The following is a 17,298-nucleotide window of genomic DNA, read 5'->3' as shown; positions in this document are numbered from 1 at the left end:
AAATTCCTCCGGCGTATTTAGTAGCAGAGTTAACAAATAAAGAGCTGTGTTTAATGCCCTCGTTATTTGAATCAGTCACAACCAAACGTTAAATAAAAGGTATATAAAAATCTACGCGGTCAACTGTTTTTCAGGTTATTGACTTGCGATATAAGTGAGATGCGAGTAAGACGAATTTGGTTCCCTCTGTTGATCACTGGATTCCTTACAAGCTCTCTCTTGGCTGTGTACTTTGTGACGGTTGAGAAGAAAGCTTCATTTTCAAGAAGAAATATTATGGAAATGTTGCCGACCGTCCTATCCGAAGAAAATGGTAAATTTAATTTTAATTTTGTTCACTTACCTCAAGTCATGATTGGGTTGCATTGAGAAGCTGACAAGTTACCGGAGCTGGGTAAATTCTTAAAAGTTCAGTGATGAAGCACGAGTGAGGAAACACGAGTGGATGTTAGGGAGAACAAGATATGCTCTGAGGATCCGGTCCAGTTGCCAAAATGTCGAAATGATCTATGATGTGATTTGGTGACCCGTCGAAGCCGTTCCTCTTATATTGGGAGCAACTTTGTGTTTTATATTTACAAGGTGTGTTGTGTCTGACGAATTTAAGGTGCGTAGGAAATATCGTGTGTAAAAACGAACTTTAAACACTGAACGATATCATGATGTGTGCAAACGGTAATGACCCCGGGGGGGGGGGAATGGGGGAGGGGGGTGAGGACTCCCAGCCGGTGAGAAAAAGGACAGGCCTGCTAGTTGGAAATTTTGGGAAGAACCCCCGAAGAGGTACCAAAATTCTGTTTTGAGGGCGTGGCTTGAATTTTTTCACCCCTAAGAGGTACCGGTGTAAATGAGACAAAATTAAAAATCAGTTGATTGTGAAATATCTCCTGTCTTTTTTTCGGCTCAATACTCTAAAAGATACCGCGAAAGCTTCCGCTGCCGTGAACCTTTTAAGGCTGAACACTGTAAGATGTACCAAACTTGTTGGGTTTTTTTAACCTCTAAAAGGTACGCTAAAAGGTAGGACGTTAAGCTCCGTCCTTTTTGTAGGGAAGTCCGTTTCCTGGGCAACCGGAGTAAAATACCAGTGGAGCTCTTCGATGGCAGACTTTATCGGAATCGAAAGAATGTAAAAAAGATGCGTTTCTTTAAGAGTTACACCGCAACATAACTTGTGGAGGTGTCTATTTTGAATTTTGAATTATGGGGACTTATCAAAGAAATTCCATGATCAACAATTATGCATTTGGTAGATTCATCATCAATTCACTGATACAAACATTGCTTCTGTTTCTTTCAGACGAATCAAATGTCCTTCCTCCAACAGAGAATGTTTTAAACGTGTACGATGGAGTGGAGACATTTGTAATGTTCATCGGATATCCTCGTAGTAGTCACAGCTTAGTGGGCGCCATATTGGATGCACATCCAGAAATTATCATTCCACACGAATACGGTCTGATGGGAAAATGGAAAAGGTTCTCACCAGTTAAATTCCACCGCAGAAATAATTTATTTTCTGCCCTTCACCAGCTTTCTAAGAGACAAGCAATGTTTGGAATACGTGCTAGCGCCAATAACACTAAGCTGAGTGGAAATTATACCTATACGTACCATGTACCTGGTTTATGGCAAGGAGGTTATCAAAATAGAATTAAGGTAGGTTAATGACTTAATTAATTTAAAATCAGTAAGGCAACAATAGAAAAAGGGTCCAAAATCCCGCATCCTGTCACTATTCTTGGGGGCAATCCCGCCATCCCGCCTCACTCAGAGTGGTTTTTATCGATCCCGCCTGGTTAGAGTCTAAGTTCTCTGCGTGTCTTCCATAACCTGTGATTTTTTGTTTTTTCATCTCACATCCCGCATCCCGCATCCGAATATCCCGAATCCCGCATCTTGCTCTAAATATGAAACTTTCCTGCACCCCAAAATTTCTTCCATTCCGCCTCTTTTTTTCCTTTCATCCCGCATCCCGTCAAAACCTTTGTTGGACCCTCAAAAGAAAAGTATAAGGGTTTCCAACATTACGTATTTTTCGCCCTCTATCAGGGTGGACGTCTGTTGTGAATCTTTGTATTAAACGCGAGCCATATATCTAGCCGTAATCTGTTTTAACGACTTGTTTTCCTTATAAGGTTATCGGAGACAAAAAAGGAGGTCGTACGTCAGAGATCTTAATGGACCCAAGTAAAATAAGTATTTTGGACGAAATCAATCAAGTTGTTCAAGTGCCAATGAAATTCATACACGTCACAAGGAACCCCTTCGACAACATCGCAACCATGATGCTTCGCTCAATGTCTAAACGTAACGATGTGAGAGAAGAAGGAGCAAAAGTGAGTTAGTGTTTTATTAAGCACGTGATAGATCTGTTGTGCTTGGTCAATGATCATTTTGTAGCAGAGAACTGCCACGCCAGATAATATTGCAAGCTAGCTACATACAAAGAAAGGCCAGAGCCCTAGTTATTGCTAGCTATAGCTATTGCTTACTGCCCTAAAACCTAGGAAGCGAATTTAACCTTGGGTTCTGCCTCAGTCATAATTATTTCATGGACATTGCCTCAGCTGCAGTCATTTCTTGCTACAGCGTTGAAATCCCGGTTCGGTCCTACGCAGACAGTTTGCCACTCAAGACTTGCTTCCATCATTAGGGAGTTTACGAAACCACGACGGCGACGCTGAGGACAACGTCGATCAAAAATGAATTTATGTTTTACCTGCGAATCTCGCGACACTCTAAAGTCATTTACTTTGTTTATCACTGTCAAAACTATCGCAAAACTAAATCCGGAACACAGCGATAAATTTGAAATAAAATTTTAAAAATTAGCCGTCGTGGCTCACGTTCTCCAGGCAACGCAAAATTTGGTCATTTCGCGTTGTTGTCTTGCAAAGGAAGGCAAAGAAATGTACCAAGAATTATAACGCACGTGCACAGCCATTGTACTGCTCATTAATTCTTTTGTTCAGTGACGTTGCCGTTGCCGTTGCCGTCGTGGTTTTGTAAACTCCCTATTATCGGGTCGTGACGCAACGCTGTTTGTCACGCAGCGCGTTTTCGAGAAGACAATGAAGTAACGGCTTCGATTTTGATTCTGTTTGGGAAAAACTGACTCTCGGGTTCAAAGTTTATCCTTTCCTCCCTGAGTCGACCTGATCATGATTCCAAGATGGCGGTGAAAAATGGCAAATGGTAAGAACATTTTCCACTCGCATATTTCGGTTTGAAATTTTTGACTACCTTACTAAACGTTCCGTTTATTTTGAACATTTTCCGGTCGGTCGAGCCAAAATTGTCTTACCCTTTACATTCTGGCCAAAATTTCCAGAATTGGACCCCAGAATTGTTGGGTAGCAGTTACTGTCAGTGGTTAAAAACTATCATTTAGTGATTATCCGTATCCTCTTATACAGGTAAACAACAAACGTCACCTGCAGAGAAGCATTGCATTATATTTTGACTTAGCTGCCGCAAATCAACGCGTCCGAGAACGATACGGAGATGCAGTTCTTGATATTCCAGGACACGAAACGGTGCTAAGACCCCGAGAAACGTTACGAAGATTGTGTGACCATTTGGGTGTCGCGGGTACGGAGGATTACTTTGAAAAATGCAGTAAACTCATGTACGGAACTCCTTCAGTCACGAGGGACAAAGTAGTTTGGACCGACGAGCAAATAAAGGAAGTCACAGAGAAGATAAAGAGCTATCCTTTTCTGAAAGACTATTCGTTTGATAAATACCCTTCTTGAAGGAACTACGTCACGGTTCGCACATATCTTGAAAAAAATTAGCCTAAATTTTAAAGTTCGTCGTTTTTAATCCGTGTCAATCTTCTCCATCCTTGACCATCCTTGTTCCTTTATGGTTTATTATTATCTCTTTGGCATTTTTCTATTTTAGTAAACTACTATTTTCAGGTTTCCTTCAATTTAAAGGTAATTTTGTGCGTGGCCAAAGTAACTCAAAATACCGCGACTGAGCTCCTTTAAAAATGCGTCGAGGGCAGCGCACTGACTTAACACTCGGATGACTCGAGCTTATTCATTTAAAGTGTGTTGTTTGCATTCTGTTTCAACTGTCCTATTCTTATAACCATCCTTTTTTTCCTGTTTCCTGTTCATAGGAACGTTATTCAAGGTTTTCAACATTTTAAAGCTAGTTAGCCGAGGCTGGCTAATATTTGACAGCGAATATTTCAATTTTGTAATCCAATTTTGTAAAACTTCACAGGGAAAGTTAATGATGAATATCGTACAAAACGTGCCAGTATAGATAATATACTCATTTGTAATCAAACAGTAATGATGAATACGGTTATATATGGTTTTAGTTTCACTCGTTCCTCTTCAACCTCCGTGGATCCTACACAGCAACGAAAGTTGCTTCAGCATTTGTTTTTTTCACAATTCTTCTTTTACAGATTAATACTGTAAGTTGATACTACAATTATTTTAATGGTATAAAACAAATGCCCAATCATTAAAGAGCATTTCATGGCTTTTTCCTTGCTGCAAAACGTTACTGTAGCAACAGTGAACTCAATAAAAATATGCACCTTTAATTTCAGCTTCAATGGCTTATAACTACAAAACGCTTATATAGTCTATAGGTGACCCTCACAAACTGATGAAAACATTTCTGTATCATTTTGTAATACTTTTTTTCCAAAAAAATTGCCATTTATTTATTTTTTTTCTGTTTTGTTTTCATTTCTTGCCACCTTTCGTCTTTGGAAAATAATTCTCTTGCATGCATAATTTATGAGATTCAAAATATATAATAACACTGAAGATAATGATTCTGACAGTACAGTGATATTTCATATATCACTGTTGCTTGAACAGTAGTAGTGAAGTGTTGTATTTTGAGCCGGAGCACAAATCACAGTTGGAAAGCAAGGAAGAGAAGGTAAGACACGAATGCTAACAATTCAATACCCCAAAGCAATGAAAGCTTTTCAATAGTATTTGCTGTAAAGTACATTATTTATTCGGCAGTGAGGGGTATTTAGAAGGATACTGTATAACGACGATTACTAAGATCTTATCGCACAAATTAAACGCAAAATTAGTTTCGGTGGAAAAGTTTCTGACCGGATGTGTTTACTTTACTTTAGTTGACCATTGAATAGAACGTAAACGACAATCACGGACAATGGCAAAAACGGTTACCCTATTACGCTAGTATGGCTCGCACAATCCTCGAACCGTACGTTGTCCCGAAGACAAGTCGAGGTTCCTGTTCGCCAAAGTTAACTCAACTTAGCCAAAACGTTAATCTCCAGCCAAAACGTTGCTTCAATTTTAACGTTCGGCCGCACTTGAAACGTAACAAAGCGCGATAAAATATAGTGTAGGCGAACAGAAAAGGTCACCTTTCCCTGGGGGGGCTCCCTTAATAAAGTGATATCCTACTACGGAATCGCTTCGATCCCCCGGCGAATTTCTTCAGAACTCGCTTTTCTCGTTCACTTTTTGTTCACCTTTTTGTTATGTTTCTCGCGTTAACGAACCAATAATCGAGTCATCGCTGTTCCGCCAATTAATCGTTTCTTCATTCAGTATAAGTTCATCTATTCTATAGTCTTCAGATCATTTCATTTATTTTATCACAAACTAGTGTTGCACATGGTAAATTTTAACGCTATAGACTTTGCGAGAAGGAGAGACCAGCGTTTCTCTTTGCGAGCCCGAGACTTGCCTCAATTTTTAATATGCGAGACCTGAACGTCAAAGTGTTTTAAATGCGCGCACGAGACTACAGACTCTGAGACGTTGAGACCTCCTTAATAAAAACAAACAATCGAATCTGCGCTGCGAGACTTTCTTTGTCTTGCAAAACATCGAGACTCCTAGGCAGCTTTGTGAAAAAGTCGAGACTGCGAGACTCTCATCACCGCTGCAAAAACGAGACTGCGAGCCATACAATTCGAAGAAAATTCTGCGAAAACATGTTTTTTAAAGGATCATTCGTGACCCTTCACATCGCGAGAAGCAAGTGAAAACTTCATTTTTGACCAGTGCATCGCAGGTTCAACCACGAAGTGCAAAATAAAGCTACAACTGCTCTAAATCAATTAAACTTATTAGAGAGCTCGAGACTCGAAAAAAAAGAGTCATCGCTCTCTCTGTATTAGCAGATTTAAACTGATGCGGCTTTTTCTGATAGAGTATACACAGTAAAGAACATGGTTTTCATGACAGTCGTAAGCAGCCTCTGGCAATGCTTGTGGTTGTTGCAGGAGCGCCAGCTATGATAGATTACGAGTAGTCCCTGTTTCGCTTAGTCCGTCTAGCGAGACCGTAAAAATGGCCGCGTGAAAGACGCGCCCGAGAGGAAAAACTACCGCCCAAGCCAGAGAGTTTAAATTATGCTTTGCTCTCACAAGGCAAAAATATGATTGGCTTATGTTAGGAGCGTTGACAACACGTTGTCAACATTCGAGATACGTGAGACGTCTTGCAGGAATGTTTATCTCGCTCTCTGAAAATCGATAGCTTTGGAACCGGAGCAAATCAAAGCGTTCGAATTGCGTCTCACAGGCCGTGATGTTCTTGCGATTCTGCCAACAGGCTCTGGAAAGAGTTAAATTTATCAAGTGTTTTGTTTGGCAAAGCTTTTCGCCTCGAACCCGAATGCGAGCGTGTTAATGATTTGGCCGCTCAACACAATGTCAACAGCATCGTCGAAAAACAGTTTCGTAACTGATATGAATTGACCGAGATTGACCTTTCTGTCGTCCATTTGAAAGATTGAACCGTACTTTCACTTGAAACCGGACATTCTCTTTAAACTTTCCGCGGCTATCGGCAAAAATGTCACCGCACTTGGATGATCTCATGTCTCAAAATAAATTATTTCTAAAAACACCAAATATCGAAAATATATTTTGAAGTTCGTATGAAACGATTGAAGGTACTACTGAAATGAAACTTACGATTGAATTTCACCTGTGAATTTGCACATTTTCTCTGATATTTGAAATTTATTTTCTCGAACTTCCAACGGAAATTTCTTTGGTGTTATTTCAGGCAACTACATTTATATCGTAAGCTTTTAGACAATGCGAAAAGGGCAATTTTGTCCACTGACAAAACTGAAATTGCTCGATCTCCTAGAGTATCAAATTTCGTCTAAAAATGGAAACTGAAAAATTTAAGTTCGTAATATACAATAAAAAACCAAAAAAGTAAATAACCGGCACAACATAAAAGTACAGATTGAAGTACTTCAAGCTGCTTCTCGATAACTTTCACTTTAATGGTCTCATGCGTCGGTCCATCTAGAATCTGCAAAAACTTGCAAGCACCCTTCACAGTGTAAAATGGTACTACATGGATGTACCGCTCAGTAGCTATTATTATTATTAGGGATTCATCCACAGACTCAAAAGTTAGAACCACCTTGTACAGCATAATAAACAGTACCACATGAAAGTACTGCTCAATAACTTTCATATGAATAGTCACACACTAGGGATTCATCCACAGACTTATAGGCTAGAACCACCTTGTACAGCATAATAAACAGTACCACATGAAAGTACTGCTCAATAGCTTTCATATGAATAGTCACACACTAGGGATTCATCCACAGACTTATAGGCTAGAACCACCTTGTACAGCATAATAAACAGTACCACATGAAAGTACTGCTCAATAACTTTCATATGAATAGTCACACACTAGGGATTCATCCACAGACTTATAGGCTAGAACCACCTTGTACAGCATAATAAACAGTACCACATGAAAGTACTGCTCAATAGCTTTCATATGAATAGTCACACACTAGGGATTCATCCACAGACTTATAGGCTAGAACCACCTTGTACAGTATAATAAACAGTATCACATGAAAGTACTGCTCAATAGCTTTCATATGAATGGTCACACACTAGGGATTCATCCACAGACTTATAGGCTAGAACCACCTTGTATAGTATAATAAACAGTATCACATGAAAGTACTGCTCAATAGCTTTCATATGAATGGTCACACACTAGGGATTCATCCACAGACTTATAGGCTAGAACCACCTTGTACAGTATAATAAACAGTACCACATGAAAGTACTGCTCAATAGCTTTTATATGAATGGTCACACACTAGGGATTCATCCACAGACTTATAGGCTAGAACCACCTTGTACAGCATGATAAACAGTATCACATGAAATTACTGCTCAATAGTTTTCATATGAATGGTCACACACCAGGGATTCGTCCACAGACTTAAAATTTAGAACCACTTTGTACAACAGAATAAACAGTACCACATGAAAGTACTGCTCAGTAGCTTTCATTTGGACGGTCACACACTAGGGATTGATCCACAGACTTAAAATTTAGCACCACCTTGTACAGCACAATATATAAACAGTACTACATGGTGAGTACCCTTCATTTGAAAGATTCATCCACGGGGTTAAATGATCGAACCACCTTGAACAGCATCAGACGGGTTTCTGATAACAAGAACAGCAAGTAAAACAAAATGTTTCATTTGAATGGTAGTTACAGTACACACAGGCGTTTTAACCACAAGACTGAAGTGAGAACTGTGTGAATATAGATCCACTTGACCCATCTTAATTTTTTTTCAGATCATTTACTCTACACCAACAGAATGATGTTTCTAAGACGAAAACTTTTTCTGCTACTCTTTGGGTCTCTGGCGAGCTTTCTTTTGGTTTGTTATTTTGTTAACGAGAGAGAAACTGCAGTGTCGAGAAGACGTGTTATGGAAAGGCCATTGGAAACCATTCAATCCAAAGAAAAGGGTAAATCAAGTTTACTTTCTCTTGACTAAAAAGAGTAGAGTTATCCTTAAAATCTTACGGAACATTGCATTGTTTGAGTGGTTGGATTTACTCCCTATGTTTTATAACAAAAAGCCAAACATGTATATTTTTAGTTAAGCAAGAAAATTTCTCGTTCACACTGCGTGCGCTGTCCGATCAAAACTTAAGAAAGCACTGTTTACCCGACCAGGTTTGGCTAAACTTGTTTTAACGGTTTGAATGGGCCGGCCCGGGTCTTAGACCGTTTATTTTCATTGGCACGCTCGATGTGAAAATCAGTGCAACTCTAACCTCAAAAATTTTAAACTGGTGATATAGCTACAGAGAGATTGTTGAGACGTCTCTATAATTCTAAGTTTTACACTTTTGCGCCCATATCTGTGTGTCATTAGCGAGCGAGTAAGATTTTAAAAAGGAGAATGGATTAAAATTGAAAAAAATGCAGATGTTGAATTAGTGCCATGCATTTCATAGAAAACTTTTAAGTTTTCTATGAAATGCATGGCATTAAAATTAAAATTAAAATTAAAATTCAGTAAGAAATACAGTTAGTTCGTTCACCTCAGCTCACTGATCCAAACATTGTTTCTTTTTGTTTCTTTCAGACGAAACTCCTTTCCTTTATCCACCACAGAATCTTTTCAAATTGTACGATGGAGTGGAGACATTTGTAATGTTCATTGGATATCCTCGTAGTAGTCACAGTTTAGTGGGCGCCATATTGGATGCACATCCAGAAATTGTTATCACACATGAGTACAATTTGCTACAACAATGGAAACAATACAGGTCACCAGAACTTAAAAAGCAAAATTTGCAAAAGTATGCTTTGTTTTACCACCTACACCAGCGTTCCATAAACCAAGCGAGGCTTGGAATACGAGCCCCTCCGGGAAAATCCTGGGTGCGCGGAGAGTTTGACTACACCTACAATGTGCAGGGCTTATGGCAGGGAAAATATGACAAGAGAATTAAGGTAAGTTGGTAATTTAACGCTTTGACACTCGATAGGCAGGAATTTTTGTCGTTACATATTTAGCTGCTGACCTAGAAAAGTAATCGACAACGGGAAAAGCCATCTGAATGTCAACGGGAAAAGGCCATCAATGACAAATTTGTAGTCGTTAACAATAATGGCAGTTTACAAATGTTTTACTTTAGGCTCTGAAAAACGTCATCGAGGCTAAACTATGACATTTCCCCCCGGACGATCCTGCAGTCACCGGTTCAGACAAACAAACATTATGCCAATCAACCTTGTTCCAATGGCTTTTCTCTTGAATGTCTCTCCGCACGTCTTAATGTAAATATACAATTCTTATTTTATAAACACAACACGACAACAAAAATTATAACTTTATTAACGCGTCAAAATTTAGGTAGCCGAGAGGAAAACCCCCTTTACTATTTGGACACTTAATATAATTAGAAGTCTACTAACTATTATCTACTAAGAGAGACTTAGTTTTATTGTGGTAACAAGACGCATTTTTACGATAACTGCAGAAATTCTCGCACGCCCATTGGCTAATTTTCATATTTATGGTTTATTTTTATCGAGGCCACAGCTTTATTAGTTGTATAACTATTAAGTGTAACCCTCTTTAAATAAAGTTTGATTGATTGATTGATTGATTAAAAAGCGTACAGACACATGAATTTATAATTTATGCGATGCGCGGACAATTTGACAAATTTTTTATTGTAAAAAAAAAAATATATTGACGTCAGTTTTTAATGCGTCTGTCCTGTCATTGACACTGAATTTCGAAATAACATTGTCAAAGTAGTCTGCAGACCCACAGCTACTTCGACAATGTTATGACGAAATTCATGATCAATAACAAGACAGACGCATGATAAGCTGACATCAATTTGTTAAATTTACAACAGTTTTCTGTAAGTCGGACATTCAATTAAGAGTATCGACGCTTTAAAAATATCTATATTCTTCCAATTTCACTTAGTAGCTATTTCTTTGTGACTTTTTCTCAGGTTATCGGAGACAAGAAAGGAGGTGTTACGTCTCAACTTCTAGTTGACCCGAGCAGAATGAGTATTTTAGAAGAAATCAATCAAGTTGTTGAAGTACCAATGAAATTCGTACACATCACCAGGAACCCCTTTGACAACATAGCAACCATGATGCTTCGCAGGTTACGTGTGCGTGACGATGTGAGAGAAGCAGGAGTGAAAGTGAGTTTTATGAACTACTTAATAGGCATGCTGTGATTGGTTGACGTGTCTTTTGTAACAGTTGATCACATGGCACAAGTTCTGCTTTAGGATGTCATTAAAAAAATTCCTTTTAGACGAGCTAAAAGTTTAGCCAACATTTTTCAAGCTCGTCGTTTGTAATCCTTATTAATCTTCTCCATCCTTACCATTCTTGTTCCTTTATGGTTTATTATTATCTCTTTGGCGATTTTCTGTCTTGGTAAACTATTATTCTCAGGCTTCCGGCAATTTAAAGGCAATTTTGTAGGTGGTCAAAATATGTCAAAAAATACCATGATTGAGCTCCTTTAATTTGTTTTAGAGACTGTCAAAGGTCCCTTAACGCCGAGTTACACGTGTTTGTATACCTTGTGAGTACTTAAAGCAAGAAGCCCATGCAGAACTATTAGTTAAATCCCCAAAGTCTGATTGGTTGGCAAAATAGTCCGCAAAGTGATTTGACACGAAACAATTCTAAATGAAAACTCTCTTCAATTATGGATCATCTTAGAATTACAACGTTTTACAATTTTAGCTATATTTGTGCAGGATCGAATTTCAGTCGTTTTGGCAACTCTGGGAGTCACAAAATGGTTGGAGATCGAGATAAAATGCCCTGTTCTCCGGACATTAATATTAGACTTTTGCACGAAATGCATGCCTATCATTGCTACTACCACTGACCTGCAGTGGAAGAATGACCTCCTCATTTTTGCCTCTTACAGATCAACGCCCCACGTATACTGGACAGGTTTATTACTCTCTACTTTAACTTAGCTGCTTCAAATCAACGTATCAGGGAACGGTATGGAAATGGTGTTATTGATATTCCAGGACACGAAACAGTGCTGAGACCCAAGGAAACGCTACAAAGATTGTGTGACCATTTGGGTGTCACGTGTTCGGAGGATTACTTTGAAAAATGCAGTAAACTTATGTATGGAACTCCTTCAGTCACGAGGGACAAAGTAGTGTGGAGTGACGAGCAAATAAAGCGAGTCACAGAGATGATGAAAAGTTATCCGTTTTTAAAGGACTATTCGTATGATGGATACCCTTCTTGAAAATGCGTCATATTTCCCTTCCCTTGAATTTTATTTAGCTAAAACATTTAAAATGTGTTGTCCGTTGTTAATTAAGGAAAGAAGCAAGGATTGAAGAAGGGAACGAACGATCAAGCGAACGAATCAACGAACGAACGAACGAATGGATGGATGGATAGATGGATGGATGAATGACTATAAATGAAAGAAATATTAGCCATACTTGCTTCGTTTTGTTTTTCCTGTCTCGTTTACCTTCATTTCCTTCCTTTCTTAATATTTGACTCAGGCCATTAATATTAGGCTCATGAATGAATTATCAGTAAATATTGGCTAAAACTTATTTAAGTGATGTTGCATAGCTCAGTTCAATAGAATAATCTCCGGCTCAGTTACAGCACCCTGCGAGAGAGAGAGAATCTCCATCTCGCAGGATACTCAGTTAATCGCCGTATGAATACATACTAGTTATGCCATGGTTTTTTCGTATGACATACTGTGGAATATCGTACGAGTCACTTGTACTTTCTCCCACTTGTAACTTGTATTTTGTCGGTATAAACACGAGCGTAGCTTTTGGCGAGTTTGCGTGTAGCAATAAAATACACGTGGCAAGTAGGGTATTTCATGGTACACTACTAAGTGTGTGTTGCTTCGAACTTTTAATCTCTTCCTGGGGGCTGACATCTGCAAAAAGTAAATTTACCTAATTCGAGTGGTTAGAGCTCCGGATTTGAAATCCGTAGGTCCCGGGTTCAAATCCCGTTCTCACCGCTAGTTGATGTTGTTCTCGGTAGCCCCGAGTTCAACTTCTCGGCTACGCTTGTAAAAAGCCAACGGGCCAGCCTCCGCCAGTTGGGATTCTTAACCTAGTTATGTTTATTTGAATATTTATTTATCATTGTTTGTTTACATTGGCCCTGAAAAGCCTCAGTGGTGAGTGACCAGTTAAGTATACATTACATCATTACAACTACAGTTGGAAGTCCGGATTGGGCCCTAGTCGAATTACATCATCAAAAATATTCTTGAAAACTCGGCATATCTTAGTACTTCAGCTCAGGTACCTCGAAACATTTCAGTGTATTTAATAGCTTTAAAATTTTGTCGATTACATATTTTTTTTCTGTTAAGGCGAAGGTATTTTCCCGCTCTAAACTTCAAAGAAAGCATTAACCAATGAGATGACGAGAAAACTAATACCAGCGCGTAATCGAAAAAGTTTGAAAATTTCAATTGCAAATTATGCATGTTATGAATTAATTTTTGTGTTGTGTCCTTCGCTTGCACGTTGATCGAAGTCTGAAATTTTTAAGCGACAGAATTCCAACTTCGTCCTCGCTGCTTGCGACAAAACACTACCAGGCCCATGTTTGGTATTGTCCTTACGACTGGAGATATTACGAAATGCAAATATCTGCAGCCAGAACTGTTCTTCAGGGGCAAACTTTGCAAGCACGTGCTTCGACAGAGAAACGAATGATCGATGTGACAGTATATTTGCGCTAAATGGAGTTTGAATCCTTCTCAGAAAGGTAAGAACTACAGTCCAAAGAAATGCACATTCTGTAAACGTTAGTCGCAATTTAGCTTTGCAAAGTGGTTGAAAACTATTGTGGGCCAAAGATATGAAGTCTTCAGTTAATATAAGCGCATTCTTGCATTAATATTCAGCACACCTTGCAGCCATGGGAACACACAATTCACTTAAAATTTCCGTTTGCATGGCCATGTAGGACTGACCTAACTTGACATAGGTTTACGTTTTGCGGCGCTACGTTTACTAAGATAATCGAGAAATTTTTACTATCCAATTTTTATTTTTGAATTTAACTGTGGTTCTTCCACGCTAATTTTATTGTGGGACTGTTCGTTTCTCTGCCTCTCAGTTAGTCCTTATTGATCCTAGCTCTTGTGCATAGTACATTGTTTGTAGTTTGAAGGTCTTTAAACCTTATCTACATGCACAAGGTTGATTCCTTAAGATCATTGGCAATCGCTCAGATTTCTTTGCTTATTTCTGTTTGTCGTTTAAATTTCTTTGCGCTCACGAAATTTCAAAATCCTTTCTTACCTTTCTTTATAGTTCTCTTAAAAGCGCGTGCACCTGTGCTTTTAATTAACAGCCAATTTGGATTAAAATGAAACTTTTAGCAGCTTTTTTAATTTCTGATTTTTTTTTTCGGAGTATATTTTACATCGTGTGCCCAGCTGACTTTGAACTAGTCATCACAACTAAAGCATGAAATGTGTCAAATAATTCAATAAAAAATTGCTTAATGATTTTGAGAAGTGATTTAATAAGGCCTGCCCCAGATAATGATAATTTTAACTTATTTCAGCGAGTACTTTGACGTTGATTGCAGTGATGTTTGCTCCATTCTCATTACTTTTCAACCCGTCCGTTTAGGAATAAGGTACTGAGAAATTAGCTGATCATTACTCTTGCTGTTGATATATTGGCTGCAAAGTAGTGTTCACTCACTTCTAAACTGTTGGAACTCTACAGGAGTGATCGGCTGCCCGAGAAGTCGTGTAACCTAAGGACTGAGACGGAAGTAATTAGTCAGTTGAATATAGATAGAAAAATGTTTTTGAATTGAAAGATGAATGTCTCGAAATGCTACACATTGCACGGCATTCAATTGGTTCAATACCGAGGAAGTCGCAATCTGTACCGCGCGAATGAACTTGCCAAATTATGATACTGGAGCTACAGACCATGCAATATTCTCAAACGTGCGATTTTTCTTAATTAACGCGTCACGTGATGCAATAATAATAATAATAAAGTTTTTTGGGCGCATTTAAAAGACTCCGGCAATGCGCTTACATTACTATAAAAAATAAATTAGTTAAATCCTGTAAAGCATTTCTATAAACCCTATTTCAATGAACCCTAGCTATTGTTATGTCCACCCTTGGTGCCCCAGTACGATTCTCGCCGGTCACTAATGTGAACACACCTTTTAATTTCTTCCAACTACTCACACCAGAGTCCGGACACAGTTCCCGTGCCCAGGTTTTAATGCACAAGGCCGCGAGTGGGATTTTAGAATTTGGATCTTCAGCTGTGTCCTGGAAGGGAAAATGCTATTCTTTACATTTATACCATATGATATCCTTTATTGACACAAGCTTGTTTGATAAAGATGACTCAATGGTTAGGAATTGTTCTTTTTTGCACAATTATGGGAGTTGACTTCTTCTTCTCGGTCAATGAAGCACAAGGAAAAAGGTCCATTCATTCGTTCATTACCCAAGATAAGTTGTCCTTTGAAAAATTAGACGTAGAGTGCATCAATTACCTTTTGTATGATTTGGCTGAAGGAACTGATTAAATCAACTAGTACTCTGCAAAAGTAAGTGAATAACTTAGATATTGTACCCTTTATAAATCCATTATTACTTCGCAAACAGTCATCTACTTAACTGATCTGACAATCTGTCAGTAAATTAAGTACTGACATGTTGAAAAATGGCTCAGTCTTCTCTAATCCACGATCAATCGATTAGTCAACCAACCAACCGACCGACCGATCACCAATCGCTCAATTCTCAAATCAGTCAGCCAGTTATCACAGCTAGTCAGTCAGTCAGTCAGTCAGTCGGTCGGTCGGTCAGTCGGTCAGTCAGTCAATCAGTCAGTTAGTCAATGAATCCGTCAGTCAGTCAATCAGTCAGTCAGTCAATCAGACCGTCAGTCAGTCAGTCAGTCAGTCGGTCAGTCGGTCAGTCGGTCAGTCAGTCAGGTAGTAATTGATTCATTTAGTTAGTCAGGCTGTCTGTTAATCAGTCAGTCACTTGGTCAGTCATTCATTCAGTCATTCATTCAGACAGTCAGACGAACGGTCAGTTGGTTGGTCGGTCATGATCAATCAGTCAGTTGGTTAATCCATTCGTCCATCAGCCAATCAGTCTGTCTGTCTGTCTGTCTGTCTGTCTGTCTCTCTGTCCGTCCGTCCGTCTGTCTGTCTGTATGTCAATCCAGCCAGCCAACAAACAAACTAATCAACCACTTCAAATTCTAAAGTAGAAACAGTCTCTTGTTGTGTAATAGGTAATATACTCCACTCCGCCTATCCACGCCCAAGTATACGTATGTCGTCATATAAGGCAATGATCCGTGAACTTATTTCTACCTACCTCTGGACATCGGTTGGCAAAATCACAGGTGGTGAGATTGAAGATGACATCGCTGGTGTCTTGCTGGAGGCGGGTGGTTCCACCGTGAAGACTGCGGTATTTAAAGGAGTGGAAGAGAGTGTTGGTAGTGCTGTGGCCAGCGTATTTGCGACAGATATGGAAGCTAGTGTTGGTAATGCTATTGACGGTGTAGTCGCGGAAGGAGTTGGCAATACTGTTGCCGGCGTTAGAAAGGGCAGACCAGGAGCTGCTGTGTTCCATGGTACTGGAAAATAAAGTATTAATTCTAAGAAAAGCAAACTACGTTTTTCAATATCAACGTGATTTCAGAACAGAAAAAAGACAGGAGAACCAACAGCCGACATGATCGTTGTTATTCTCAATATACAGTGAAAAATTTTGGACCACTTTCAAACCTAAAAGTAAGATTGTTATCTTATGTTGTTCTATGACCCAAAATGAAAAATACGCTTTACAGTCTTGGAAACAGCACAGTATATTTGCTAGAAAGGTTTGAAAAGCCGGGTTCGCTCTACTTCTTGTAGCCTTAGCGACCCAAGTGTACGACCACGCAAATTAAAGTTATTTAGCAGTATACTTTCATGTGGTACTGTTCACTATACAAGGAGTTACGTCACGGTTCGCACATCATGAAAAGTATAGCCTGAATTTTTCAAGTTCGTCATTTGTAATCTGAGTTAAATTTTTCACCATCCTTGTTCGTTTATGGTTTAACATTTCTCTTTGGTATTTTTCTATCTTGTCGAAATACTATTTTAAGGTTTTCTTCAATTTACAGGTAATTTTGTGCGTGGCCAAAAAAACTCGAAATATCGTTACTAAGCTCCTTTAAGTAGTTTTAAGTCTGTGGATGTAACCTTAGGTGTGACCATTCAAATTAAAGTTGTTGAGCAGTATTTTCATGTGCTATGCTTGAAGTTCGACGCCCAAAAGTGAAAGCGTGCGTTTATATTCTAAAACTTTACTTACAGGTTATGATTTTGTATTGAGCCAGGAACCCTTTCCTTCTGACAGATGAGTCAGAGTTGAATCTGATTTTTACGAGGTCAGTTTTGTTAC

The 17,298-nt window shown here is 38.9% G+C and overlaps 2 protein-coding genes across 2 annotated transcripts; both read left to right on the top strand.

Annotated features, from left to right (window-relative positions):
- Window positions 1–372: 372 nt before the first annotated feature.
- On the top strand, window positions 373–4,573 carry LOC145502858 (uncharacterized). Its single transcript, XM_081482259.1, has 3 exons — window positions 373–1,659; window positions 2,139–2,339; window positions 3,420–4,573. The coding sequence occupies exons 1-3, from the start codon at window positions 1,204–1,206 to the stop codon at window positions 3,756–3,758; spliced, it is 996 nt and encodes a 331-aa protein (XP_081338385.1). The 5' UTR covers window positions 373–1,203; the 3' UTR covers window positions 3,759–4,573.
- An 85-nt stretch (window positions 4,574–4,658) lies between these two features.
- Window positions 4,659–14,009, top strand: LOC145502856 (uncharacterized). Its single transcript, XM_081482256.1, has 4 exons — window positions 4,659–8,791; window positions 9,418–9,788; window positions 10,808–11,008; window positions 11,755–14,009. The coding sequence occupies exons 1-4, from the start codon at window positions 8,638–8,640 to the stop codon at window positions 12,091–12,093; spliced, it is 1,065 nt and encodes a 354-aa protein (XP_081338382.1). The 5' UTR covers window positions 4,659–8,637; the 3' UTR covers window positions 12,094–14,009.
- Window positions 14,010–17,298: the final 3,289 nt, after the last annotated feature.

The sequence above is a fragment of the Orbicella franksi genome, chromosome 11, assembly GCF_964199315.1.
Source record: "Orbicella franksi chromosome 11, jaOrbFran1.1, whole genome shotgun sequence".
NCBI classification, from domain to species: domain Eukaryota; kingdom Metazoa; phylum Cnidaria; class Anthozoa; order Scleractinia; family Merulinidae; genus Orbicella; species Orbicella franksi.
This window is presented reverse-complemented; position numbering and strand designations above follow the sequence as displayed.

Bases quoted from the DNA above. Each gene is read 5' to 3' on its own strand.
- LOC145502856 (XM_081482256.1), top strand. From the start codon at position 8,638: ATGATGTTTCTAAGACGAAAACTTTTTCTGCTACTCTTTGGGTCTCTG. The intron at 8,792-9,417 runs GTAAATCAAGTT...TGTTTCTTTCAG, and splicing joins CATTCAATCCAAAGAAAAGG to ACGAAACTCCTTTCCTTTAT. The intron at 9,789-10,807 runs GTAAGTTGGTAA...ACTTTTTCTCAG, and splicing joins AATATGACAAGAGAATTAAG to GTTATCGGAGACAAGAAAGG.
- LOC145502858 (XM_081482259.1), top strand. From the start codon at position 1,204: ATGGGGACTTATCAAAGAAATTCCATGATCAACAATTATGCATTTGGT. The intron at 1,660-2,138 runs GTAGGTTAATGA...TTTCCTTATAAG, and splicing joins GTTATCAAAATAGAATTAAG to GTTATCGGAGACAAAAAAGG. The intron at 2,340-3,419 runs GTGAGTTAGTGT...CCTCTTATACAG, and splicing joins TGAGAGAAGAAGGAGCAAAA to GTAAACAACAAACGTCACCT.